This window comes from Anarhichas minor, unplaced genomic scaffold, assembly GCF_050575085.1.
Source record: "Anarhichas minor isolate MPS153535 unplaced genomic scaffold, ASM5057508v1 ptg000007l, whole genome shotgun sequence".
NCBI classification, from domain to species: Eukaryota; Metazoa; Chordata; class Actinopteri; order Perciformes; family Anarhichadidae; genus Anarhichas; species Anarhichas minor.
Genome location: NW_027466453.1, coordinates 19,665,538 through 19,691,748, shown reverse-complemented (window position 1 = coordinate 19,691,748; position 26,211 = coordinate 19,665,538). Strand labels below are relative to the sequence as shown.

The window sequence follows — 26,211 nt, the reverse complement described above, 5'->3', positions numbered from 1 at the left end:
TATATTAGAGTTGGTACGTTTCACCAGTGAGTAAAGTGTTTATTGCAAACCTTCGTTTTAATTAGATTTTTTTGTTCATCTTTGATTTATGTATGGCCATATTCATTTGCATGATAACTTGTATTTTTGCAATTTAGTTTGTTTATTGGCACATGGGTCCCTCTGTGAATTATAGTGACAATGGTCAACTAGAGAAAGGTTGGAGGGCATTTTGGAGGATAAACAATTTAGGAATTGTGGATGTGCCTGGCCTAAATTATTACAGTTTTCTAAGTCCAAATTTGGCATCATTTAATTTTGTTTTTAATCGGTTAACAATACAACAATACAAATTAACAGCATTTTTTCAAATTAAGAAAATAATTAGGTAAATATATATAGGCTATAAAAGAAAATCAATGTAAAAAAGTGAAGAAGAAAAAAATAAACAGAAAATAAAATAACATAACACATGCCAGAGGTCAACATTAATAAATAGATAGCAGACTTAAAAACATTAAATTGGGAGCAGTCTCACAGTTTTAATTGCCTATTTTTATATTTTGTATTACTGTCTTGATTGTCGTCTTTCTTTCTTAAAAAGATTAAAGTGAGGTTTTACTTTAGCAAAGTTAAAATTATGAATGTAAACCTTTGCAACAACTTTCATAAGATTAATTAGACAATACACTTTCTAGAGTTTGTAGATAATTCTACAAATATCTTACCACAGTTTACGGTATGTATACATTTCCAGAACAGATGGACAATATAGTTTAAGTTTGGGAATCACACAAGGCACAGCTTAAATTAAAGTAAAAGGTCCTAACCGGATGATTTCAGGTGACACTTCTTTGACCTTATTTACCAAAAATATTTTTGTTGTGGGAGAGTACAAACTTGTTTCCAACATAAAATGCTCAATATTGCTCAAATTGCCTAATACAGTATTTGAAGCAAAAGAGGCTCTGCAGTGATATCACAAATTAGGGTTAGCAGGCCCCTGGAAATTAAAAGTACATCACAAGATCAGGCTGTATAACACTTAATAAAATCATATAAATGAACTCAACTTGTAAATAAATAAATAAGCAAGTAAATACAAGTAAAAGTAATAAGTAAATAGAACAAATTAAGAGATGCCAAAAAGCAGCAATGTGCTACCACAATCAGGTGCAGGTCCCTTATAGAGTAAAGTAGCTAATAGACATTCTGCAGCACAATGTAAAAATATTGCTTTGGAGTAAAAATCCTGCATTTGTGTTTTACTTGAAGAATGACCCTACAGTCAAATTTGTGTTTATTTTTACATTTACTTTAATTTGGTTTTATATGCTGCAGGTCCATTGTTTGTTTAACCGATAAAACTCGTAATTGCTCATGTTTTGCATACAAAATTGTAATTAGCAGGCATAACTGCAGCTGTTCAACATTGCTCAGTAAAAAAGTTAAGAATGTTTGCAGTTTAGTGGCGAAAAATAAGAGGTGTTCCAACGTGCACTCACACTCATGCCAGGCCCCGTCATTCCTATAATTTCCATTAATCTGCTAATTGTTGTTGGTATTTATGTTTTATTCCCCCCGTGCCCGATGCACACGCCCGATCCCGATCCTTTTACATGGATGTGAACCGGGGATGGGCCAGTGTTTAGATCTCCATGCGGATGTGACATTTCAGAGAAGAGCGCGACCGCCATTTTGAGATTTACCTCAGACTCCACACATCACAAACCACGGGAGGAGCGGGGTTTGAGAGCCAGCTAACGTTGTATGACCGGGCACATTCCTCACGAGAAACAAGAGGGCGAGCTACAAATGCAAAGAGGTGCCGCGTTTTGTCGTGTATTGCGTTTGGAGCCGTTGTGCGTGATTTGGGTTTTATGGTCGGGTCGTTGCAACTCTCGTCTCCGCGAACTTCCAAATCAACACTAGTGCTATTCCGTAGTGGAAGCTGGTTTGAATGGATAGCTTCTTCCTCCGCTCTTCCCCAGACGAGGGACAATCGGAGGAGCACACTGACTGGGGATATCGCAGACAAAGTTGTTGAATGTGTGTCTATATAGCAAAGGAACCGTTGTTTTCATTGTTGTAACTATATCACCAGTTAGCTACCTAGTGTCAGGTAGCGAAACGCTAGCTATATAAACAGGGTATTTGTTCCTTAAAGGGGCAAAGTCGTGTTGTGCGTTGTCTTGTTGCCCCACATTTCCCGGTGGTAAAAGCCGGATTGATTAAAGCTAATTTCAGTGGGCCCAGGTCCATCCATCCCACCGTCAAAACCAGCGACTCCTCGCACCCACAAAAGGCGCCGAGATTGGGCGAATAGCGAGCAAATACGTCCGCGTTTCTCTACCCGCTCCCCCGCCGACCTCCCCTCCTCGCTCCCCGGCGCTGACAGCGGACAAGGCCGAGGTCGCGACAGAGCAGGCCCGGCCGCCGAGGCTCGACCTGTGCACCCCACCTCCTCCGCATCCTACCACCACACCTCCTCACCAGCAGTCCAGAACCAGGTCCACCGCCGAGCCCACCCTGGACAAGGTCGAGGGTAGTAAGAGAAAGGAGCACTGCATCACCACCACAACAACAACAACAACAACAGCTGCCGACATGAACCACCACCATCACCACACGCAGCAGCAGCAGAAAGCCGGAGAGCAGCAGCTCAGCGAGCCAGAGGACATGGAGATGGAAGGTAAGAAATGGTCCAAAGAAGGGTGAACTTACACGTAACAGCCTATTTTTCATAATTTAACAGCGGCGCGAGAAATGCATTAAGTTGTATGCTCAACTCTACAGTAAACACGAAGGCCCGACGCTAGCCAGGATAGCCGATTTTTTTTTTGCTGATTGTGCGTCCGTTGCAGCACACTTGTGTGGATCTGACCTCATTTTGCGTTATAAGCGAACTGGAGCTGGGATTTCTCTCCGTATACTTCCAAATAATAAATTCCCCGTAACATAACCCCAAATGAGCTGTTCATCCACATTGTCAGATATTAGCCACACTAATCATTCATTAGTATCGAGCACTGTTTTTAATAAATATACTGTTTTTGTTCAAGGTTCTCAGATGCAGTTTTACCAAATCATCGCAATCGTGAGTCCACATTGCGTCCATGAAACTCTCACTGGTTGATGATAACCTGACGTTACACGTTTGTAAACAGTGCGACTGTTAGTCTGTAATTAACGTGGAACCATCGCTAAGGACATTAATCCTGCTGCTTTGACTTCACTCTGGGTTGATTCTTGACAGTTATCGGCACCTGCGGTCCTCGTCAAAGTGTAGCCGTTAATGTGATCGAACTAATTCTAACGTAAGTTTATTATTTTTTATTTTATTTATTTTTATCTTTTGATTGAGTCATTGACGTGAAAACATAGACCGTTAATTAACGTTGGGCATGTAACGTTAAGCCAAAAGATAGTGTGTTAGCATCGTGTCTGATGGCTCGTACATCAAATGTGGGCCTGCAGAGTACGTTAACGACACCGGGTGAATAACATTACAAGGTAAATGATGTCCGTTTGCCCGCAAACATGCGTTAATTGCATAATCTGTGTTGTAAATACGTTTGCCGGGTATCTGTATTACTTGCACTTATGTGTTCAATACGGTGGTAAAACGCAAATGTACATTGCTAGCGAGACGAGCTACTTTTAAGCTAGTCCGTTAGCTTCGAGGCCCACCTCGTTGCATTCATTCGCTGGCTAGCATGCTAGTTAGCTGATCCGCTAACACTCACGGAGGGGGTGTGTGGCGTTCCAAAATGGTGGCTTGTATTTTTGCAACGTTCGATTCAGATGTTGCTCAAATGTTAGGCCTTGAATATTTGCCTCACGCGATCGAGTTTTTCCACTTGTCTCTAATGGCTGTGTATCATTTTAAAGTACATACGTTGGGTGTTTATTTTTTTATTTAGCATTTCTGGTAGCTAGTTAGCTCTTATGATTCCAGCTAATGTTGGCTTATAACGGCCTGCAGATGAATAAATGGCTAGTGTTTGCTAGGTAGCTAGCGCTAACGCAGATGCGTCGATCGTGATTTGCTAAATTGACTGTGGGGATAACACGTTTAGCTATGTCAGCAGAGCAGATGACAATCCGGCGGACGTAAATGTAAATCATGTTGATGTTTAGTTAGTTTATACTTTGACGTTTGACAGTGTTTTAGGTGAAACGTGTGGCTAGTGACGGTAGTCGCCGCTGCGGTAAGCCAGGCCCGCACAGAGGCAGCGCGGGGATTTGCTGCTTCATTGTATGGACGACGACCAGACGGCATGGAGCTCGCCATTTTTAATGATCTCTGTTATTGTTACAAAAGCTTGTAGCCAGGGCCACCTATGTTACCGTTTTAGTAAGCGTTTTACACGCAGAACACCCGACCTAAACACCATTTTATAAAGTTTGTTTTTTATTAAATGTCAACTCTGTACAGGATATTGGCTTGAGGGAGCCTTCAGCATCACTGCGTCATTTGGTCCCAGTGATTTTATGATCTGTTCGCACACACTTTGTTACTTGTTATTTTCCTGCATGCAAATTATAGCTTATGTTCTATAATTTCAGAAATGAGCAAGTGGCACCAGCACCAGGCGTCATTTATATGTTTCAATCGTTGATTTTAATATTTGTCTTCCTAGCAGCAGGTGCATTCACCAGACTTCCTCACCCTTAGTTGCTGGTTCACCCATGTTGGATTCTCTCCCAGTGCACTGCAGCCGTACAAGGGCAGTGAAAACAAGTTGACATAATAAACACATAACACCTTTCCTTTACTGCATGAGGCTTCATACAGTTGCGGTGTAATCCATCTTCTGCTCTTCATATCTCCGTCATTTACCACAGCAATCCTACCAGGAGGCCAGGCTGATGGTGCCACACAATCAGTGTTAATGTTTGCCACGGCTCTCGTAACATGTAGGAAATTATTTGAAAACAAACATAATACAATTTCTAAACTTATATCTTTCCTATAAAATCCAGTTTGTCTAATAGGACATAATTAAGTACTAAGATGCAAGTAGATAATTGCTTCACAGTCATTCAGTGTTATTGATTCTTCATGAGATTGTTGAGGGGATGTTTTCATACCTTTACTGCATTGGTCCACAGGAGAAACACAAGTTACTTAGTCTAATGCATCAAACAGCATTTCAGCATCTTTGTGCCAAGCAAGTGTAGCAGGATCGGCTGTGCTCTTATAACCTTGTTGCTGTAGGTTGAATGCACACCTGGAGTTTTTCTGTTTGCCCAGAATACAGTTGTCTCAGGAGAAAATCTGTCTTGATGATGATTACCGTTAATGAAAAATTAGGGAAGATTAGAATACTTTGTTGGCACTTCTCTCTTGAAATTGAAAGTTGTAGTGTAATCATAGCAAGTATTAAAATACTGAGATGCTTCTTGGAAATATTTATAAATGAATCAATGTGTTGAGATGCTTCGGATTTCCACCTTCCACCTGTGTAGTTTTGAGTATGGTGTTTTTTGTCATATATTAAATTATTGGAACCATATCCAGCTTCAGCTTGTGGAGATTGCGGGGTCTGATAAATTAGGAAGTACTTCTCAGAGGTTTCTGGATAGACCGGCACAATGGGCGGGACAAGAAGTTGTCATGGATTTGACTGACAGACCCCATTAGCACCGTGTAATCCACTTGAGGAAACGAGGTCAGTCTCCTGGAGGACTCGGCCAGTAACGTTACCTGGAGACACACACACACACACACACAACTGACACCATTGCAGCCGTCAGCTCGGAGGAAGACAAGGATCCCAGATACACGTGAAATACAGTGTAAGTGGCAGATTGACACATCAACATGTTTGGAGACATGTGCCTGAGTTATATCAATGTTGTTGTTCTGGTTAAGTCTGGCTGCTGTTGCATTATTGTCATCACAGGATGCAGGCAGATTTCAATCACTCCTTGGAGTCTACTCCAAGCTCATCTGTTATCAATCCGTTTCCATAGATGAGACTATATAGAGCCGACTCATGATACGGAAGGATCATTGTTGTCCTCTGTGCGCGTGTGTTTTTGTTTGAGCGATGACTGGCAGCCTAATCCTGCATTGTGTCCATAATTACCCAGCCTACTGTAATGTCCCATGGTCTTTGTCACACACACACATTCTCGCTCTGACACACAGACTGGGAAAGACCATGCTGTCTCAGCAGTGAAATGTATGAAAGGGGCCATGAAGGATCTCTATGAAATGTGGAGATGCAGTAGATAAATATGGAGACAGTAGTTAATATAAAAAAAGTCTGATCTTGGTCGATGCTGTATTTATGGATAAATTATGGTAATTATCAGATTTTAAGTCCTGCTCTTTAAAAGCTGCACACATTCACAGCAACTTGGTAAAATAAGCTTTCTTGTCTAATCTCATCCCAAATGTTCCCATAATTTCCAATCGGGGACAAAACTGCATTAGCAAAGGTATTGTAGGATGTATGAGTTCTGATTTGTATATTCATGTTTTCTGGAAATAAAAGTGTGTGTGTGTGTGTGTGTGTGTGTGTGTGTGTGTGTGTGTGTGTGTGTGTGTGTGTGTGTGTGTGTGTGTGTGTGTGTGTGTGTGTGTGTGTGTGTGTGTGTGTGTGTGTGTGTGTGTGTGTGTGTGTGTGTGTGTGTGTGTGTGTGTGTCAATCCGTTTTTGTTTCTGACCTGCTGAAGTCACACATTCGGCAAAAGCATCAGCAAGCTTTCCTCCAACTGAAGAAAGGTCTCTAGCCTGCTATCTATGCTAGAACCATCCAGTCTTATTCGAGTGTTCCTCTCTTTGTACAGCTGGAGACACAGACGACCCTCCAAGAATCCCGGCCAACCCAGTGATCAATGGTAACGTGGCCATGGCAGATGGACACAACAACACAGAGGAGGACATGGAGGATGGTGAGGATGATGTGCACTAACAAACACCATTACAAACTCCAAGCACTTCTGCATGAAATGAGAAATACCAGGTGCTCTTGGTTGTGAACTAGGTAAACTCCAGATGACTACAAGGTGCTCTTGGAGTCATATTACTCAACTTTAGAACAAAGGGAAGCCTCTGGGCTTACTTCCGTTACGCTCACACTAAGGCTGTAGTTAAAATGCCTTAATGAGTTTAGTGCATATCAAAGTAAAAACAAACAACAGTAAAATGACTCACTCTGGGTCTTCCTCTGGGCGTGGCTAGAATGAGGTGTCCACACTTTAGCTTGTTTCAATGCTTGTGCTGTGAAAGTAAATGTCTCTTAATGATCCAGGTTGAGCATGATCCAATGAATTACTGGTCAGCTAATTGGCTGTGGGGTTGTTGGTCTCGCATTAAGTTGTATCCACTGGCTGGTTGCACCTGGTCTTGAAAGCTGGAGGAAATCTGTTCGGCATCTCACCGTTCCACCTGTCAAACTCCATCTTTCCACAGACACCAGTTGGCGGTCAGAGGCGACTTTCCGCTTCGTAGTCGAGCGCTTTAGCCGCCTGAGTGAGTCCGTGCTCAGCCCGTCCTGCTTCATCCGGAACCTTCCGTGGAAGATAATGGTGATGCCGCGCTTCTATCCCGACCGGCCACACCAGAAGAGCGTGGGCTTCTTCCTGCAGTGTAACGCAGAGTCCGACTCCACGTAGGTGTCTCGGTGGGACAAGGGATTTGGGGGACATTGCAGAGACGCACGGGCACACTTGAAACATTTGATGGTTCTTGATACACATTGGGGCCACCCTATGTCACCCTAAAAAAAGCCCATAAAACTAAATTGCCACTTTACGCTCCACTCAACTCGCTTGCTCTGGTACTTGTTCACGAATAGTGTTATTTTAGATAACATTAAATGAACTATTTCCATAGTTATAAATCGTTTTTTACAAGGACACCTTTTACAAAACTGGTGTTCAGTCAGTGCAGACATTTCTAAATTGAGCCGATTTATTCATTTCCAACAGCGGTCCTGATGACCTGATCTTCTAGTCAAGTACAAGTACTTTGCCTCAAAGGCCTTTTAGTCAAAAGGTGTTCTTCAGAGCTGCCACCAAGAAACATTAAAGGAAGAGAAGTTAGCTGTTGAGGCCCGATCACCACATTTCTTCATTTATAAACCTTTTCTGATCATAGAATTGGTGACGGTGTTCAATTGTTGACTTTGTTTACCACAGGTTGTTTGTTTTGTGTTACATCATAGATGCAATAAATCAAGCTCACAGTTCACTTCCATCTTTTGTTTTTGGAATATTAAATCTTTATTAATTTTTTATAGTTTTTCATGAACCTCAACAGAATCTTAACTAGTTAACACTCAGATGGCTCATTCCCACAACATGGCTGCAGAATTCCTCAATAACAGAATGTGTTAAATCTGTAACTAGCTCCAGATCTGCATCGACATTCATGGTATACAGTTGTTTATTCATGAAATAAAAATGATAGTCGTTTTCTAATTAGATTTCTGGATTCTGTTATTTCAGGTCATGGTCGTGCCACGCTCAGGCCATGCTGAAGATCATCAACTACAAAGACGACGAGAAGTCCTTCAGCCGCAGGATCAGTCACCTGTTCTTCCACAAAGAGAATGATTGGGGCTTCTCCAACTTCATGTCCTGGAGTGTAAGTCCAGAAACTGAAAAATATTGGCTTGTTTGTTGAAGATGCTGATAGAGACACTGGCAGGAACACAATATACATTTATTTGTTGATGGATTGACAGAAGAGGCTTTGCTGTAGCATAATGCATTTGCACATTGTCCATTTGGACCTCTTATTCATAAATAAGAGTAAGAAAATGCATTTTCTTCTATCTCCTATTGATATGAACCGTTTTGGTGGTGTTGTGTTTCAGGATGTGACCGATCCAGAGAGGGGCTTTGTCGATGATGACAAAGTCACATTTGAAGTCTATGTCCAGGCAGATGCCCCACATGGAGTGGCGTACGTAGCTCCTAATTCTCTCTGGGTTGGGGTTTTTACAATGGTCCCAGGTTTCATTTTCTAACATATAACATCATCTTTTTCTCTGTAACCAGATGGGATTCAAAGAAACACACAGGCTATGTTGGACTAAAGAACCAGGGAGCTACCTGCTACATGAACAGCCTGCTACAGACACTGTTCTTCACCAACCAGCTACGACGGGTATGGTTTGATCTCTGCATCTGTGTCGGTTTCTGTGTATTTTACACGTTAGTTTAGTGAACATGTGTAAATATGTGCACTACAGCTTTAGTTCAGTGTGTGTGTCCACTTTCAGTTTCACACACAAATCAATCTGCTCACTGTTGATGAATCAGAATTGTTACTTTTTGAGTATGCAGTTGATGCAATTAATGCCACCGCAAACCGCACCCCCAGTGTTGTTTGGATGGGACACACACTTGTTCCCTCCAGGTGGTTCACATGATGTGTGTATATATACGATAATAATTAAAATTGAAAAAAAGGGGCCATATTTGCAGGGCGCACTGGTCTCCTAGTTCTAGAATTTATGAGCACTGTGCAACAAATGGTTGCATTGTGGAGCCCTTTAATAAACCGTAGTGTCACTGCTGTGGCATTGCTTTTTCCAGAAGGAGCTCTAGAAATGAATTGTACTTGTCATGAAAATAACACATTTTAATATAGAAAATGAGTAACTTCCACATCAGAGTATTATTGTCCGAAGCTAAGTGTGAATCCTCTCGACTTCCTCCCCAGGCGGTGTACATGATGCCCACAGAGGGAGACGACTCCTCCAAGAGCGTTCCCCTGGCTCTGCAGAGGGTTTTCTACGAGCTGCAGCACAGCGACAAACCCGTCGGCACCAAGAAACTCACCAAGTCCTTTGGGTAGTGTAGACTTTCTTTGTAGGCGGCTCACCTGTCCTTTGTTTTACAGAGGCACAGATCGATGCTGTAATATATCTGTGTTTTCTTGTTGGCATTGAAACGCTCTAAACATTGAAAATGTTGAAATCCAGATGCTTTTTCACACTTAAAGACTGCGTTGGATATTATTTTTAGTAGAATTTTAAATGGTTACAAGCCTCACATCTTTCCTGATCTGTGAGTATTGTATATAACTACCTTGTTGTGTTTTCTTTTTCCTTATGTGAAGATGGGAAACACTAGATAGCTTCATGCAACATGATGTACAGGAGCTGTGCAGAGTGGTGAGTTCTCTCATATTCCCTTACAGAATGTGGGTGTGTATGCATGCTGAATAGATACTGACTGTGTGTGTGTTTTTGTGTGTGTGTTTGTGTTTCAGCTCCTGGACAATGTGGAGAACAAAATGAAAGGCACCTGTGTTGAGGGAACTATCCCCAAACTCTTCAGAGGAAAGATGGTGGTATGTTTCTTTGTCTCCAGCTCTTCTTGTCTGACTTGTCCTCCTGGTTTCAGCCACATTTTATGTAGTTGTTGTGAAAGTCCACCGTGAGTTAACTTTTTAGTGAGACTGATGCTGTTTATTTATCAGAGTACATGGTAAAGCCAGCGCAGCATGCATTATGTAAACATTGCTGTACATCTAGTTGATGTGAAGTAGTCTAACTTAGTACAGGATGCAGCCTGGAACAAGGTCAGTTTAAGAATAGACCGAGGTTAAATCAAGACGTGACCCTGTTTAGAAATGACATTTTTGACTTGCTAATTCTATCGTACAATCTGAAGTGTGTGTGTTTCTCTCTAGTCATATATCCAGTGTAAGCATGTGGACTACCGGTCAGAGCGGATAGAGGACTACTATGACATCCAGCTAAGCATAAAAGGAAAGAAGAACAGTGAGTACCAACATCAGCACCACTTCATTTTCTCCAACAATGAATCAGTGGTGCTGCAGCAGATTCAGTTTTTTATATAATGAATTGGTTTAAACATTCCTTTTCTCTGACATTTTGTCATGAATAGATGATGTATTTCCAGTTAACTCCCATCTGCAGTATACAAGACCTGTTTCTGAGTTTACCAATATGGCATTTTTCTTGATCTCATCTTTGCTTTCTGCTTATTTCCAGTCTTCGAGTCGTTCAAAGATTATGTTGCAACTGAACAGTTGGATGGCGACAATAAATATGACGCAGGAGAGCACGGCCTGCAGGTAAGAATCTAAATTATTTGTGTCTTTTTGTTCGAGTTTATTTGCTTACATTTAGTTTCATTTATTTTGCTATATCTTATATGGTATTTATGCTGCAACCGCTGAGGAGAATGAATGGGATGTACTGACCGGATGACACATTTGTTGTATTACAGGAAGCAGAGAAGGGGGTGAAGTTCCTGACCTTCCCTCCAATCCTCCATCTGCAGCTGATGAGGTTCATGTATGACCCGCAGACCGACCAAAACATCAAGATTAACGACAGGTAGAACAAAAACACCAGACTTCATAATGTTTACTTGTACACTGCCCTGCTTGAATCAGATCTCTGCTTGTCACACACTGCGTCGGTGGCCGGTGGTTAGACACAGGTTTAGAGATGGTCTGGTCCATAATCACATAGGTTAAAGGAGCAGTCTATTTCCAGAAACGGCCCTCGAGCCGGTGCTCTCTGAACAGCACGCCCTGACCTGCTGCACTAAAACAAGTGAGAAAGTGAGTCACTGAGTGTTTCCTGCAGGCCGTATCGTTCTGTGTAAAGCTTTTCGGGAGCTAATGGTGTTTTAATAATCCACCAGGATAATGTGACACTTTGTGAACACGCACGCAGCCGTCCAGAATAGTTAATGTCCCCCTGAAGCTCTGAGTCATCCGTGTGACACTGCCACGGGCACCTGGCCCCCTGAGGGCTTTGTATAAGTATACACACACATCCAGAGTGTGTGACTATGCAGTCGGGAGTTAAATGATGGCGGCTTCAACTCTCGCTTTCTTTTCTTGCATAAATTTGTTGTTCCGAATGTTAATGGCTTAGTCTTCCGTCCTCCTCTTTCCTCTGCAGGTTTGAGTTCCCGGATCAGTTACCTCTAGATGAGTTCCTTCAGAAGACTGACTCCAAGGACCCGGCCAACTACATCCTGCATGCCGTGCTTGTGCACAGCGGGGACAACCACGGCGGTCACTACGTCGTCTATCTTAACCCAAAGGGAGACGGCAAAGTTAGTGTCAAGGAACCAATCGTGAGGACACTTGTTTTTATACACCTTACACCAAACATTCTGTGGGCAGTGTTGTGCTTTCTGCACTAATAATACTACCAGCTGTTCTCATTGTGTGGTATTAACTAAACTATGGGTACTCAACTTCTTTAGATATGAGATCTACTTCAGCATCACGATGAGTAATTTGATATGATGATGACATTAGACTAAAAGTAAACATGTTTTATAGTGTTACTATCTTTTACCACATTCAAAATGAGCATAAGAATGTTCTCTCTCTTGTTACGATGTAGACCTTAAAGAATAATGTGGAACTACAGCTATTTATGTTCTACTTATTTACATGAAATGAAATGCATAGAACATTCATTTCTCTCTGGCCTTTTTAAACTGTGACTCCAGAGCCAAGATGAAGAATATTAGCTGCCACTTCTTTAGTGACAAATCACTCCATACATAGTCGGTGTGTTAACTACAGGAGATGATGTTCTGTACCCTACTGGGGGCCGTCGACCACCATCTGTAGATAATACAATGTCTAAGTATCCTCATACAGCCCCACATCAAAACACCCAAACCGTCCCTTTGAAAACCAGGTGAAGCATTTGCTGAACTACCTACTAATTGACATTTAATGGTCCGATAAGCTACTTGAGAGAAAGCCATCGCACCACTTAATGTCAAGACCTGTGTTGAATTAGAGACATAATAAATACATTCTGCCAGTCAGGAGTATAACTAACAACAATCCAGCTTTGTGCCGCTGACGATGCATAATGACATCATTTAACATTACGGCTCAGTCATTGTATTGTCTGTAGTAGTAGTAGTAGTAGTACATCTAAAACCTTCTTACACACTCCACCTTTAACCACTCCCATCCCCTACTGGGCTCCTGTCTCACACACACGTTAGTCGGCACTAATGTCGTGTACTGTCGCTTATTTTGTGATTGATGGTCACTTGGTTGAGCACTCCTGTACGAGTCATCCTTTTTAAGAGAACAATGGGAAGTTAATAGATATGCGTTTGTTAGTTTTATGAATTTTCATGTTGTTTTCGGTGTTGATTGAAAGCCTGACAAACAGTTGTCTTAAGTGCGCTCTGGTTTTCTCTTTCTTTCCCTCCAGTGGTGTAAGTTTGATGATGACGTTGTGTCGCGGTGCACCAAGGAGGAGGCCATAGAGCACAACTACGGAGGACACGATGACGACCTCTCAGTGCGCCACTGCACCAACGCGTACATGTTGGTCTACATCCGCGAGTCCAAGCTCAGTGAGTGACATGGTCCTCTCCTTCTGCCTTTCTGGCTAATATTAAACAGAGATTTTCCCATAAAAACATGACTTAATGTCCTCCACTGCACCAGCTGATCTGTCTTGAAGTACTGCACTACATACTAGGCCTGGGTGATATGAGAGGATCGTTCAACACGATACTGGTCCTCACATATATTCAGTCTTTGTCTTCTTCTCTATTGATCTCAGCACGCCCTCCTATAAAATAGCACTTAGTGCCTGTACACCGTGGCCACTTATGGATAATGCAACATATGCTTCTCCATTCTAAATATATTTGTCTCTTAAGCTCTTTTTGGATAAAACTTTAGAATATTGTTTTTCTTAAAGCGATGTCGTTGTCGAGTATCGCCCAACCTTACTACATACATGTGTGGCAAAATGTAATTCCGGTTTCCACTTCTATAGTACGCACCAATGTTACTGTGCTGCACTCGATGATCCTCACATCTCTCCTTGTGTCCCAGGCGAGGTGCTCCTGCCGATGACTGACGTGGACATCCCCCAGCAGCTGGTGGAGCGTCTGCAGGAGGAGAAAAGGGTGGAGGCACAGAAGAGGAAGGAGCGCCAGGAGGCTCACCTCTACATGCAGGTCCAGGTAGGAAACCAGGACTGCTGTCTTTAGTGCTCTGAGGTGCTGCGAGGCTTTGCACACTTTGCTGGTGCAAGCTGCTGAGTGCAGATAATAATAATAATAATAATAAGTGTTGAGAGCACATGTCTGCCATGTGGGCTTTAAGTTTCACAGACTGGAAGGTACAGTGGGAACCTGAAAGCGTTGCTCACATTTTTGTGGCAGTGCTGGACAAGTAGGTACAGCAGTGTAGCACTAGTGGTGCCAAACCAGCAGATTGGCTTCTTACATACTGTGATGTGCTGCTCCATTACGTTAAGTCTGCTAGAGTGCATAGCTGCATACCAAGATCTTTATGTAGGATCCATCTAACCAGATATCTTTCTGAAAAGATTTCACATTAGCAGTTGAAACTGCGCTGGTTTAATTGACTTTTAACATGAAAATACTTGTGAAAGTGCTGAGATATGATTTCATAGTTGGATGGAAACAACTATTTACCTGATCAGCAGATTATAACATACCTATCTTCTGTATGAATTACCAGGCCTATTATGCATTAGCACTCCATCAATACAATTCTACCTTGAAATTAAATTTAAAAAACATTATTGTGACATAGTTTTGTATTGGAACATACCTATAAGGTTATCAAAGGGAGCAACAAAATGGCCAACTCCACCTTTCTGTAAAGCCGAGTCGACGGTTGTTTTCTCTGACTGAGAGAACGTGGGCGCTGTGGCAGTCAGCGAGTGATACTAAGGAAACGGCTTGTTAAAAGATAAGAAAAGTTTATCCTGTTCACAGATGTCAGCAGCGCTGCCTTTATATAATTGAGCCACGTATGAGGTCGGGACAAAAGGTTGTTTTCTCGTTATTCCTTCTCTCTGCAGAGGCAATGCGAGGAAACTCCTATTCATTTGTTAAAACTGAGATCTCAGCGACAAAACAAAAAATACTACTACATGCAGTTACAGTGATCTGACACCTCACTGCAGTTTGTTTCCCAAGAGTTCTCACTTCTCATGTCCCCGGTCCAGTCTGAACTTAGTCACTAAGGTTGTTTTCTTCTTGTTGTCTTCCTCATCAGATCGTAACAGAGGACCAGTTCTGTGGTCATCAGGGCAACGACATGTATGACGAGGAGAAGGTGAAGTACACCGTCTTCAAGGTCCTGAAGAGCTCCACGCTTCAGGAGTTTGTCCAGACCCTCTCTCAGACCATGGTGAGAAAAATGGATCCGACTAATGTATTTTTTTTAAATGTATTCATCCCGCATGCACCGTATATCCAGTCACTGTTTTTTAAACGCGTGTCGGAGAGAGAGGCTTGTGGTTTTTCCTGTTTGTGTTAACTAGCTAGACAGACACAAAACGTGTACACACACTTGTCCGAAATCTCCCTCCCACTGATCAACAGTTGATCAGTACACCATGCTGACTTAAACAGAAGTTTTTGTCTTCAATGGTCTCTAAATGGTTGTAATCTCGAGCCCTCACATGACTGTTTAGATCTTCTGTTCTCTCATCATCTGCTTGATTTATTTTTCTCCCACCATATTGCTTCTTTACGCCTTTTGGGCTTTTCCGTTCATCTTTTTTAATAAGTGTGAATTAAATGAATCTCTGCTGTTGTTTCGCTGCAGGGTTTCCCACAGGACCAGATGAGGCTGTGGCCCATGCAGGCCCGGAGCAATGGAACCAAGCGACCCGCCATGCTCGACTACGAGGCCGACTGCAGCAAGTCGGTGAGTGTTTGTGGGCGTAACCCGTGTTTGTATTTTGGTACTCGATGGTCATTTTTGAAATGCTTTTGTCTGCTGTTTTACATACAGTCAGGTGAGAAGCTGCCACTGCATCATCACTGCCTATCCAGTACATTTATCGTTCTGGGACACTTTTCATTTAAGTTACAAAAGTAACCTAAAGACCTGTCAGTGCTCAGAGTTATTCTTGGAGCCCCCCCCCCACACAGTGTATATAACGAGTGTGGTCCACTCGTCTGTAATATGTATTTTGTTTTTAAAAGTTGGTGCATGTTTGTGTTCCAGATGATCGACCTGAGCGACAATGAGAACCCCTGGACAATATTTCTGGAGACGGTGGATCCAGAGATGGCGGCCAGCGGGGCCACATTACCCAAGTTCGACAAAGACCGTAAGTCCACCACGTCGACCCTCATCCAGCCCAGTGTTGGCAGCGTTTTCGCACCTCGTTTTGTTTTGACTTGTAGAGCTCAGGGACTTGTTCTTTAGGTTCAAACGTCTCAGCTCAGCATGACCTCTACATCAAAGTTTTATTGCTTCAGACTGACTTTGCATTGAGTTTGTTGGCACAGACGTACTCCTACTAGAAATGCTGCTTCACAGGTTATGATCACCGGCTGTTACTGTTCACCTTGTGGTAAATGCATGATGAATGTAATAATAATAGGAGTGGTGTTGGGTTATTGTGTGTAACTTGAGTTGACTTCTAGTTGTTATCATTTAAGCGATGTCTGTGATATGCTGTCCACCTTCTGTAGCAACAATGTCTTTGTCTCTTTTGTTTTTAGATGATGTCATGTTGTTCTTGAAGATGTATGACCCCAAAACCAGAAGCTTAAATTATTGTGGACATATCTACACACCTATATCCTGCAAAATAAGTAAGTGGTGGCCACATCCCAGTCTATTTGAAGCTTACCACGCAGTCGAACTTCACATAAAAATGCCTCAAGATTTAAAGTCGTGTTTCTGTTGCTCTTTTTCGCCCTGTTACCAGGAGACCTTCTACCAGTCATGTGTGAGAGAGCAGGGTTTCAGCAGGAAACTAGCCTTATCCTCTATGAGGTGATCTATTTATGTAGCGCTCACTTGCTGGCACATTCCTCTGCTCTTTTCCTCACTTGTTCTCACTCTTCACAGCCGTGTGCTCTTCTATCTGGCACTCAAGTCGTGTCTCACAACCTGTCCTGCGCACACTTTCACACCGTTACATGCAGCACGTCTCTTTCTCCTAACATTTGCTCCTCTGTAGTTACACATTCATTCTTGACGAAATACTCTTACCAGACGGCTTCATTCTGACTACATTTCCCACGATGCCTTGTGTTATAGGAAGTAAAGCCCAATCTAACGGAGCGGATACAGGACTACGACGTCTCTCTGGACAAGGCCCTGGATGAGCTCATGGACGGTGACATCATTGTCTTCCAGAAGTAAGGCCCATTCTTTTTATTACATTTAGGACGCGCCGTGAGGGCTAAGTTACATCCCAATATATTTAGCGTTTTAATAGCAGCATGGCTGAGTTGTAGTTCTAGCTGTGAGCTTTATATCAGGACAAACATGGTGCAGTAATGCTCATTGACAGTCAAGCGCCAACAAATGAATGTTGCATGAGGAAATGCACTTGGTGATTAACACCGACAGTAAACCGAACTTAAGTTTGTCACAAGAAGATTCCACACGTCACTCTAACCTGCACTTGTATAATTAGATTTAGCACAGTACCGCTTCTTATATTCTGTCCTATTAATACATCAGATGGGCGGAGGACTTGCATGTCTCGTGGCTCTTTGGTGTGTCTGATGAAATACAGAGAAACAACAGAGAGGAGAGTACGTGTGCATTTAGAGGAAGTTCTTGCTTAGAAATAATCTTTGAAGGCTTAATGATCCGTTAGTCTCGATCCCTCTATTGTTTCAGACAAATTCTCTCTCCCAACCTGTCACATCTGTGTCTACCAACTCTTCCCTCCCGTTGTCTCCTCTGCGTCAACACTGCACATTCTGTACCTTTATTTATTTTTTAATTCATCTATTCTCTTGCCTTCCTCCAATCACAAAGGGACGACCCAGAGAACGACAGCAGCGAGCTGCCGACAGCCAAGGAGTATTTCCGGGATCTCTACCACCGGGTGGACGTCATCTTCTGTGACAAGACCATCCACAACGACCCAGGCTTCGTCGTCACGCTCTCTAACCGCATGAACTATTTTCAGGTATGGGTCATCCATTGGATGAATGTTTGAAGTTTGGGGGGAATTAAAGATGTAATTTCTGTATGTTTACAGCAGCTTGTGTGAAAGTAAATTACATTAAATGAACTGGGTCTTTCAAGATGAATTGTTCTATTCTTAATGTACATACTGATATTAAACCATAATAAAGAAGTGTCCAAAAGTATTGTGCCCTAAAACACAGACACTGATGAACTCTGTCAGGCTGTGCTGATCCCCACTTGTAATGTTTGTTTGTTTGTTTGTTTGTCAGGTGGCCAAGACAGTAGCTCAGAGGTTGAACACAGATCCAATGCTGCTGCAGTTCTTCAAGTCACAGGGGTAGGAGGCTTGTCTCATCCACACACACACACACACAAGTCTTGATCATTTCAGTTGATCAGTGATGTTGACACAGACCCAAGAAATGATACAATGTGGTTTGATTTAATTAATTCATATTTAATATTCCTCTCCTGTGATATTTCCCTTTTTATAGACATGGAACATAACGATCAATAATAAGTAAACTAAAAAAGTAAAGACTGGTTTCAGTATACTTATCGTCCACATGTACATAAAGCGTCTTTATGTCAATACTTCTCCATATTTCCCCTTTTACGTACACGTTCCCGGTCCCGCTTGACGTATAGAAACATGTGGTGTACATTTATATATCGTGTTTTTATTCTCACAGCTTGTGTCATGTTTGCCTTTGATCTGATTACTTGCAGTTGTCAGTAGAAATGTTGCGTAACCTGTCCCCCCCCCCCCCCCCCCACCTTTCTTTGTTGTTTTCCTCTAACTCCTCCCACTCTGCCTCCCTCCTCTCCCCCCCCCCCCCCCCTCCATTCTTCCTCTATTCTGCATCTCGCTGAATTTTTTCGTCTTCCCCTTCTGTTTCCGTCTTCTCCCTCTTTTTCTCTCCTTGTCCACTTGCCTCTTTTTCTCTCCTTGTCCACTTGCCTCTTTTCTCTCTTCTTCTTCTTCTTCTTTCTTCCGCCCTCTTGTTTCTCTTCTCCTGTCATTCTTCTTCTTCACTCCCCTTGGTCGTCCTCCCCCCCTGCCTGGTGGTGTGGTGGCCAGGTACAGGGACGGTCCAGGGAATCCTCTCAGACACAACTATGAGGGAACGCTGCGGGACCTGCTGCAATTCTTCAAGCCTCGGCAGCCCAAGAAGCTCTACTATCAGCAGGTAGGGAGGCTTCAGGGGGGTTTCTGTTTTCTTTCCCACAAGTTTTTGGAAGTGTGTTTTGGCCCACGACGGATGCTTTTGTGCCAAAAGAGTAGCTTTTATGTTTCAAGCTCAGTCTTTCTTTCATTTGTTGTTTTTCAGTGTTTCTCATGTTGCTGATCATCTTTTATTTCATTCAGACATGGTTGAAGTTTCTCAAGTGTGAGAATTCGCTGCATTTCTTGGTCTTACATTATAGTAAATGTAATATTTTTGGCTTTTGGACTGAAAGTAAGACATTTATTGTCTTTTAACTTGTGCCCTAAGATATTTTGATGGCCTTTGTTTCACTGTTTTGTAATGTATTTTTTAGACCAAACGACTAATTAATTAAGCTTGGAAATAACTGGCAGATTAATCAATAATGAAAATAATTGCAGCCCTACTTTCAATGTTCATAAATATTTCCAATTGTGCATTTCTCTCTGAAAAATGATTTTGTGTCTTCTGTCAGAATGAGGTCTGATTGATACTGAATCAGTTTTCTTTCTAATCAAACATTCTTTCTGCTTTCCTGAAAGTTTAGTTTCATTCCGACTATAAAGTAAAGCAGATTTATGTCAAACACTGAACCAGTAGACACTTATAGATGTTATAACGGCGAGGTGTCTTCTCCTGTCGGGCCATGTGATGGTTATGATGGCTTAGTTCATATTAGAGGGTCCAGGCTAAGCTAACGAAGCTCAGACTACCGTAGCCAGCTGTCAGCGACGGTAGAAAAACAAAAACCTCCAGAAAAGAGGAGTCAGCCGTGCATCATCTTCCTTCAGTGTATTATCTTCTAAATATAACCGTCTCTGTGGCAGTTTATAATGTTATCTGAAGCAGATACAGACAAGTGTGAAGGGAGATTCTTCTGCAAATGGAAGATGCAGTATTGTGTGCACAAAATAAATTGAATTGTAGATGAAACCTGTGGGATCGGTGTTACGGCAACACATTGGATCACAGGGTGTTGATAACGGCTCCCTGATTGTCTCTCTCTCTCTCTCTCGATGCGTCCACAGTTGAAGATGAAGATAACAGACTTTGAGAACAGGAGGAGTTTTAAATCCATATGGCTCAACAGCCAGTTCAGAGAGGAGGTAACGCAGAGACGCACTCTGAGCATTATGTCACTACACACATTCCAATCTGTGGCTTCTGCAGACGTGAACTGTGCCCGTGTGTTTGCAGGAGATCACCCTCTACCCTGACAAGCACGGCTGTGTGCGGGACCTGTTGGAAGAATGTAAAAAGGCCGTGGAGCTCTCTGAAAAAGGCTCCGACAAGCTCAGGTAGCCTGTGTGTGTGTGGGATGAATACATCACTCTATGAATCTAAGGCCTCAGCCTGCAGATTCCTCTCATTTTTATAAAGTCGTCTTTAACAACTCTGAGATTTTAATATCTGCTTCAAATGAATATTTTTGTTGACCAGTTAACGTTTTCCCTGTTTTAATGGGACTTCATGCTCTGAGAACCAGTTCCTCCCCTAAAAGCTGCTGTGGAGCATTAATCCCTCTCTTTCTCCCCCTGCAGGCTGTTGGAGATAGTAAGCTATAAAATCATCGGGGTTCACCAGGAGGACGAGCTGCTAGAATGTTTATCTCCGGCCGCCAGCCGCACCTTCAGAATAGAGGTATGTGCGTGTGAGGCGTTCCCTGCGTGTCTGTTCGGAGCGTCTCCTCTCTTTCAAGTTTATTTTTACTCATTTTTCCTCCTTTAGTCACTCCTCCTCTTCAAAGGCCCCTCAGCGCGACGCTGACGCTTTGTCAGACATCATTTTTAGGGTTTTACTTCTTCAAAATAATCTGAGAGTCTGAGCACTTAAACGATGACTGTACTGAATGTCGACCTAAAAGAAGGACAAATAGATTTGTTTGTAATTGTTGTATAAACAGCCCCAGTAACACGCCTGTGTAAACAAGAGGGAGAGCAACACGTTTTTTGGACTGCAGTGAAAAATGTCAACAAATCTAGATTGAAGCTGAATATTTGTTCGATAAAAGCATGCTGAGAAATGATTACACTTTACATCTTTTTAGTACATTTTGGGACTTTACAATGCTATGTAGTTACTGTCAATGTTTGGATCACACCAGCCACCCCTGCAATCTAATTCTCCAAATGTTATAATACAGATAACAGTGAAACATAATCTCTATCTGCAACCGTGCAGAAGTACTGGCTTTAACGGAATGAACAGAAGAATGTGGATGTTGAGTTTAGAATTTGAGTGTCAGCGTTGTGAAAGAAGTGTTAAACTGCTCCGTACCGCTGTAACTTCAACTAGTCTGTACTGACCACACCCTGAGTGCACCTGTCTGAGAAGAATTCAAACACTGGAAGTCAACAACAGAATTTGTGAAACTGCTCTTTAAAGTAGCTGACTACACACTGGAGACCTTTCCACTCCTATTTTATATCCGGTAATGGGAGTAGCCTGCTCTAAAGTTAGTAACCGACACAAACTAAATCTCTCTCTCTCTCTCTCTCTCTCTCTCTCTCTCTCTCTCTCTCTCTCTCCTTATGTCCTTCCCTCAGGAGCTTCCTTTGGACCAGGTGGACTTGGACAAGGACAGTGAAATGCTGATCCCCGTCGCTCACTTCCACAAGGAAGTCTTCGGCACCTTCGGGATCCCCTTCTTGCTCAAGATCAGACAGGTGTGTGTGTGTGTGTGTGTGTGTGTGTGTGAGATTATGATGTAATACTCAGAAAGCCAGCTGCATGCTCTGTGATTGGCTGGTTGTTTCCTTCCTTGACCACTGCTGTCCCCCCCTCCCCTCCCCCACAGGGCGAGTCATTTCGGGAGGTGATGAGGAGGATTCAGGCCATGCTGGACATTCAGGAGAAAGAATTTGAGAAGGTAAAACACGACCAGGGATAACTGTCTGAGTTCATTTTAAATGTTTTATGGTGAATAATTGATGCGCATGTTTCATTAAATGTCTCAGAAACTGTTCTAGTTTTATGCATAGAAGACGTTTTAATGTGTTATACACAGAACTACATGTAACCAGTCGGTCTGAATATGTTGTACTGGGGTTAGCTGTCCAGTAACGTGCGTCTGTCTGTGTTCGTTCTCAGTTCAAGTTTGCGATTGTGATGATGGGGCGGCATCAGTACATCACCGAGGACGAGTACGAGGTCAACCTGAAGGACTTTGAACCACAGCCAGGTATTTACTGCTTCTGATGTTACCGTAGTGACGGGCTTTAACCAGGGGTACAGGGGATATGTGAAGTGTTAGAGAGACTGCAGCGTTGAGAAGAAGAGCTGTCAGAGGGAACTGACGTTCCTTATATCTGCCAAAAAATGAGCCTTGAATCTCCAGTGTGGGAACATTTTGGATATCTACGAAATGACCCAGGAGGTCTCGTACAAGATGCAAAGCGTGCGGTCAAAAATGTTACTACGAAGGGGTCCAACACTTTGAGATAATCATAACCAACTCCTTTTTGTCGAGGTAAAAAAAAAAAACGTAACGAGCTGATGTACTAAGCTGTCACTACAATGGTGATATCAAAATCTCATATCGTGACATGACTGGCTACAACCAAACAAAAGCGTGCTAATGTATCAACGAGGACGGTCCTGGGAGATCAGATGTTAACTGTTAGTGTGTCATCATGCGGCAACGGACTGTGTTGACCAATGAAATTCATGCCAGAGCACATTCCTGCTCGATGCTTCTAATCTGAACATCGTGGTTGTACTTCTTACCTTGTGATTGCTGAGTCAGGAGAGATTTAATGCTGCCATTTAAACCTTTCTGTGTTTTAATCTTGTCTCAATGTGTATTTAACAAGCTCGGGTTTATCACTTTGCTTGTATTTGATTGTCCACTGCAGAAGTTGCACCTAGCTCTTTATAACCCTGCGTTTAGCTTCCCTGGAGCCCGCTATGTTGGCATCCATGTTTTTAGGTTAAAGGTAATTTAAGTATTCCTCCGTATCATAAAGATAACGTTCAATAAGAGACTTGGCGTGAAATGACCTCTCTGACGCGTCTCCTTCCAGGTAACATGTCCCACCCGCGGCCCTGGCTCGGGTTGGATCATTTCAACAAAGCTCCAAAGAGAGGCCGCTACACCTACCTGGAGAAAGCAATCAAGATCCACAACTAAACGCAGCCCGCCCTTCCTCTTTGTCCTCCTCCATCCTCCTCCTCCTCCTCCGCCTTCCTCCCTCCCTACTTTAACACACCATAACCACAGACTGTAACCAACCGTGTGTGTGTGTGTTTGTGTGTGTGTGAGACTGTGTGTGCGTGCGTATGTGTGTGTTCATCACTTTTAACACCCTGCCTGGACACCTCTACAGCTCTACACCGGCACTAAGTCTTCAGCGATTCGGATCTTGCTGCAGCTGACGGATTATCCTTCAACACAAAATAAACTGCACCAACCACTTCCTCACTGTTGATTTTGCTGTTTATTTTCTTTTTTAATCGTCTCCCTCCATCTTTGAGGCTGTTCGGTTGTTTTCTGTTGTTTTTTCTAACTTCTCTTTTGACTGCCTGTTTTCTTTTTTTCTTTTTTTTTTGGTTGCCTGTCTGGCAGTGAAATTGGATTTTAATATAAAATAAGAGGAGAGGGGATCGTGGAGAGGAAGTGGGATGCAGAATAAATATAACTATCTATATATATATATATATATATATATATATATATATATATATATATATATATATATCTATATATCTATATATCTATATATATATATATATATGAACTTCTAGACTTAGTTTTTGTTTCCTTCTCCCACCACACACCAGCTTGTTTTTTCCCCGTCACATTTGTTTTGGGGTTGTTTTTAAATAGAGTTGTGTGAAGAGGCGTCGTACTGCTGTGTGGAGAGTTAGATGGAAGGATGTTTGAGGACTAACTGACAGGACTGGGGGAGAGGGCCCGATGGTCATTTCCCGCGTCTATCCCGAGGCTCACTAGTTACCCTGATGTGGTTCTTTAGATTTTCTTTCCTCCGATCCTTTTAGTGCAACAAAGCAAGTATTTCCGCGCAACTCTTTCTCACTTAGTTTGGTTGGAGGGAAACTGAATTCATTTTTTTTTTTTTTGTCTCTTTCTGCAGATCTTGTATTATAAAAATAACAATCCACAGCATCTGTTTAAAAAATAAATGGGGGGGAAAAAAATAAGGAGGATATTTGTCTGTATTTCATCTTGCACGTAGGCACTCAATGTCAGAGGTTTCTCAGGACGGACAAATGTACATTCTGGTTGTGGTTTTGAGTTGCTCCGTGACTTTAAAGGAACACACACACACTCCCATGCAAAGACATTGCCCCCCTTTGACTTTCTCTTCCTTTTGTTTTTCAGGGGGGTTTAATGTCTTACTCCGTCATTCCTCCTCTAAACGCACACGCACACACACACACACACACACACACACACACGAGCTGCGTCATCTTCTCTCTTGATTGAAACTGTCGCCTCCAGGTGGTTGGGAGCAGTAACTGCGCTGTGCTTGCTAGAGAGCTGCAGACGCTTTGAGCCCGCTGGTTTGAAGACTGTAGAGACGAAACCAGCATTGTAAGAAACACTTTAATCTCGATGAATTCATTTTTCTTTTGTTTCTTTTAAAGCACCGATGGAATGCTCCCCTAATAGTGCATAGCTGGCTCTGTAAAGACAACATTTAAGAATTGTATATTTAAAAATATGAACGTGTAAAATTAAAGAGAAACACGCCTTTGTTGTTGGGTACAGAAGGAGCCAGGTGTTCATATTTCTTGTGTGTAGGGTTTTCTCCTTTTTCTTTTTGCGTTCCTGATGTACCATTGACGATTTTTTTCTGTTACATTTGGATTTATTTTTTCTTTTCAAAACTAACTGCATTGGTTTTGTCTTGTTAAGTGCAGTTCAAAGATAACCTGCAGAATCACACCTTAATTTGATCTTTTCCAGTTTAAAATCCTCAGTGTAGCAGCAGTGTACGACAACTATTCCTGTATATTGCCTTTTTGCTGGAAAATGTATGTTGAATAAAATTTTCTATAAAAACAAAAAAACACCGCTCTGCTGCTTGTCCACACCAGGTTTGACCTGAAACACTTTAAAGGAGCAGTTCGACACTTTGGGAAATACACTTGTTTGCTTTTTGGGTGGAGACTTGGATGAGAATCTTCTCATCTAGTCTCAACTCGTGGCTGGAAAGCGTTTTAACAGTATTTCCCAAAATCTCAAAAGATTTAAAGTTGCCTTTGACCTAAAACTCCTCCTCCTCTTTGGATGGCTGAGAGTCTTCTTCTAAAATTAAATGCAGAACATGTTTTCACAAACTTCAGAGCCAGACAGCATGCTACATGAAGGAAGACATGAAGCTTAAGATTTCAGTCCCGCTTCATGTAGAATTTATTTTAAACGATTATTGAGTTCAGAGTTCAGAGTTCAGCAGTCTGGAGCCTCCTTCATACACAAGCTTCAAGTTGTTTTTTTTCGGGTGTATTCAACGGAGAAAAATGCAGTTTTCCTCGGGAATGTCACCACAGATTCCCAGTTCTTAACACTGTAAATACATAAATATTGCCATAACATAAGCTCAAACATACTTCCAGCAGCAATATAGTAACCTAACAGATGTTTATATTAATAGAAAATCTCCAAGATTTAACTAAATGCTAACATGTTAGCAGTTTTTTGGTCATAAACCAAAGTCCTGGACAAATTCAAACTTTGACCTGATGATGAAAGATCAACAGATCACTAAAGGTTGTATCATAATCACGACAATTCATCCAGTAATTGAGATTTTTCAGTTTGTAGTACCTCATCTACAAACGGACCAACATTAGCATCCATTTAGCTTCTTGCTTTGCTAAAAATATCACCGCTTTTTTTTTTCTTTGTATCTTTAAGAACTTCTCGACCACGTTGTCTTGAAAAGTAAAGATTAAAATGAGGGAGGTTGTGTGATGTGACTGAAAGAACCAGCGGGTCAGGTGATTGAAAATACACAATCACAACAGATACAGAATATAATCTACTTTTATCAGAGAAATAATGTTAAACGGTTCATAATAGTAAATAGCAGAAGTCAAAGCTTCCCCAGTTTCATCCAAGTCACACATACGTAC

The 26,211-nt window shown here is 42.2% G+C and overlaps 1 protein-coding gene across 3 annotated transcripts; it reads left to right on the top strand.

Annotated features, from left to right (window-relative positions):
* Positions 1 to 1,676: 1,676 nt before the first annotated feature.
* On the top strand, positions 1,677 to 25,146 carry usp7 (ubiquitin specific peptidase 7 (herpes virus-associated)). Of its 3 annotated transcripts, none has more exons than XM_076086472.1 (31): positions 1,677 to 2,671; positions 6,781 to 6,885; positions 7,406 to 7,604; positions 8,443 to 8,581; positions 8,814 to 8,902; positions 8,998 to 9,106; positions 9,665 to 9,795; positions 10,064 to 10,118; positions 10,217 to 10,297; positions 10,640 to 10,730; positions 10,965 to 11,047; positions 11,203 to 11,312; positions 11,889 to 12,066; positions 13,179 to 13,323; positions 13,814 to 13,944; positions 15,011 to 15,145; positions 15,566 to 15,667; positions 15,971 to 16,076; positions 16,474 to 16,566; positions 16,683 to 16,750; positions 17,018 to 17,118; positions 17,750 to 17,903; positions 18,175 to 18,242; positions 18,993 to 19,095; positions 20,142 to 20,219; positions 20,311 to 20,411; positions 20,655 to 20,754; positions 21,660 to 21,779; positions 21,911 to 21,982; positions 22,204 to 22,294; positions 23,136 to 25,146. In XM_076086472.1, the coding sequence occupies exons 1-31, from the start codon at positions 2,587 to 2,589 to the stop codon at positions 23,240 to 23,242; spliced, it is 3,330 nt and encodes a 1,109-aa protein (XP_075942587.1). In that variant the 5' UTR covers positions 1,677 to 2,586; the 3' UTR covers positions 23,243 to 25,146. The 3 variants fall into 3 exon arrangements, with proteins under 3 accessions (XP_075942587.1, XP_075942586.1, XP_075942588.1); XM_076086471.1 differs by having other exon boundaries at positions 18,987 to 19,095; XM_076086473.1 differs by lacking the exon at positions 1,677 to 2,671 and adding an exon at positions 5,432 to 5,781 and having other exon boundaries at positions 18,987 to 19,095.
* The last annotated feature ends 1,065 nt before the right edge of the window (positions 25,147 to 26,211 follow it).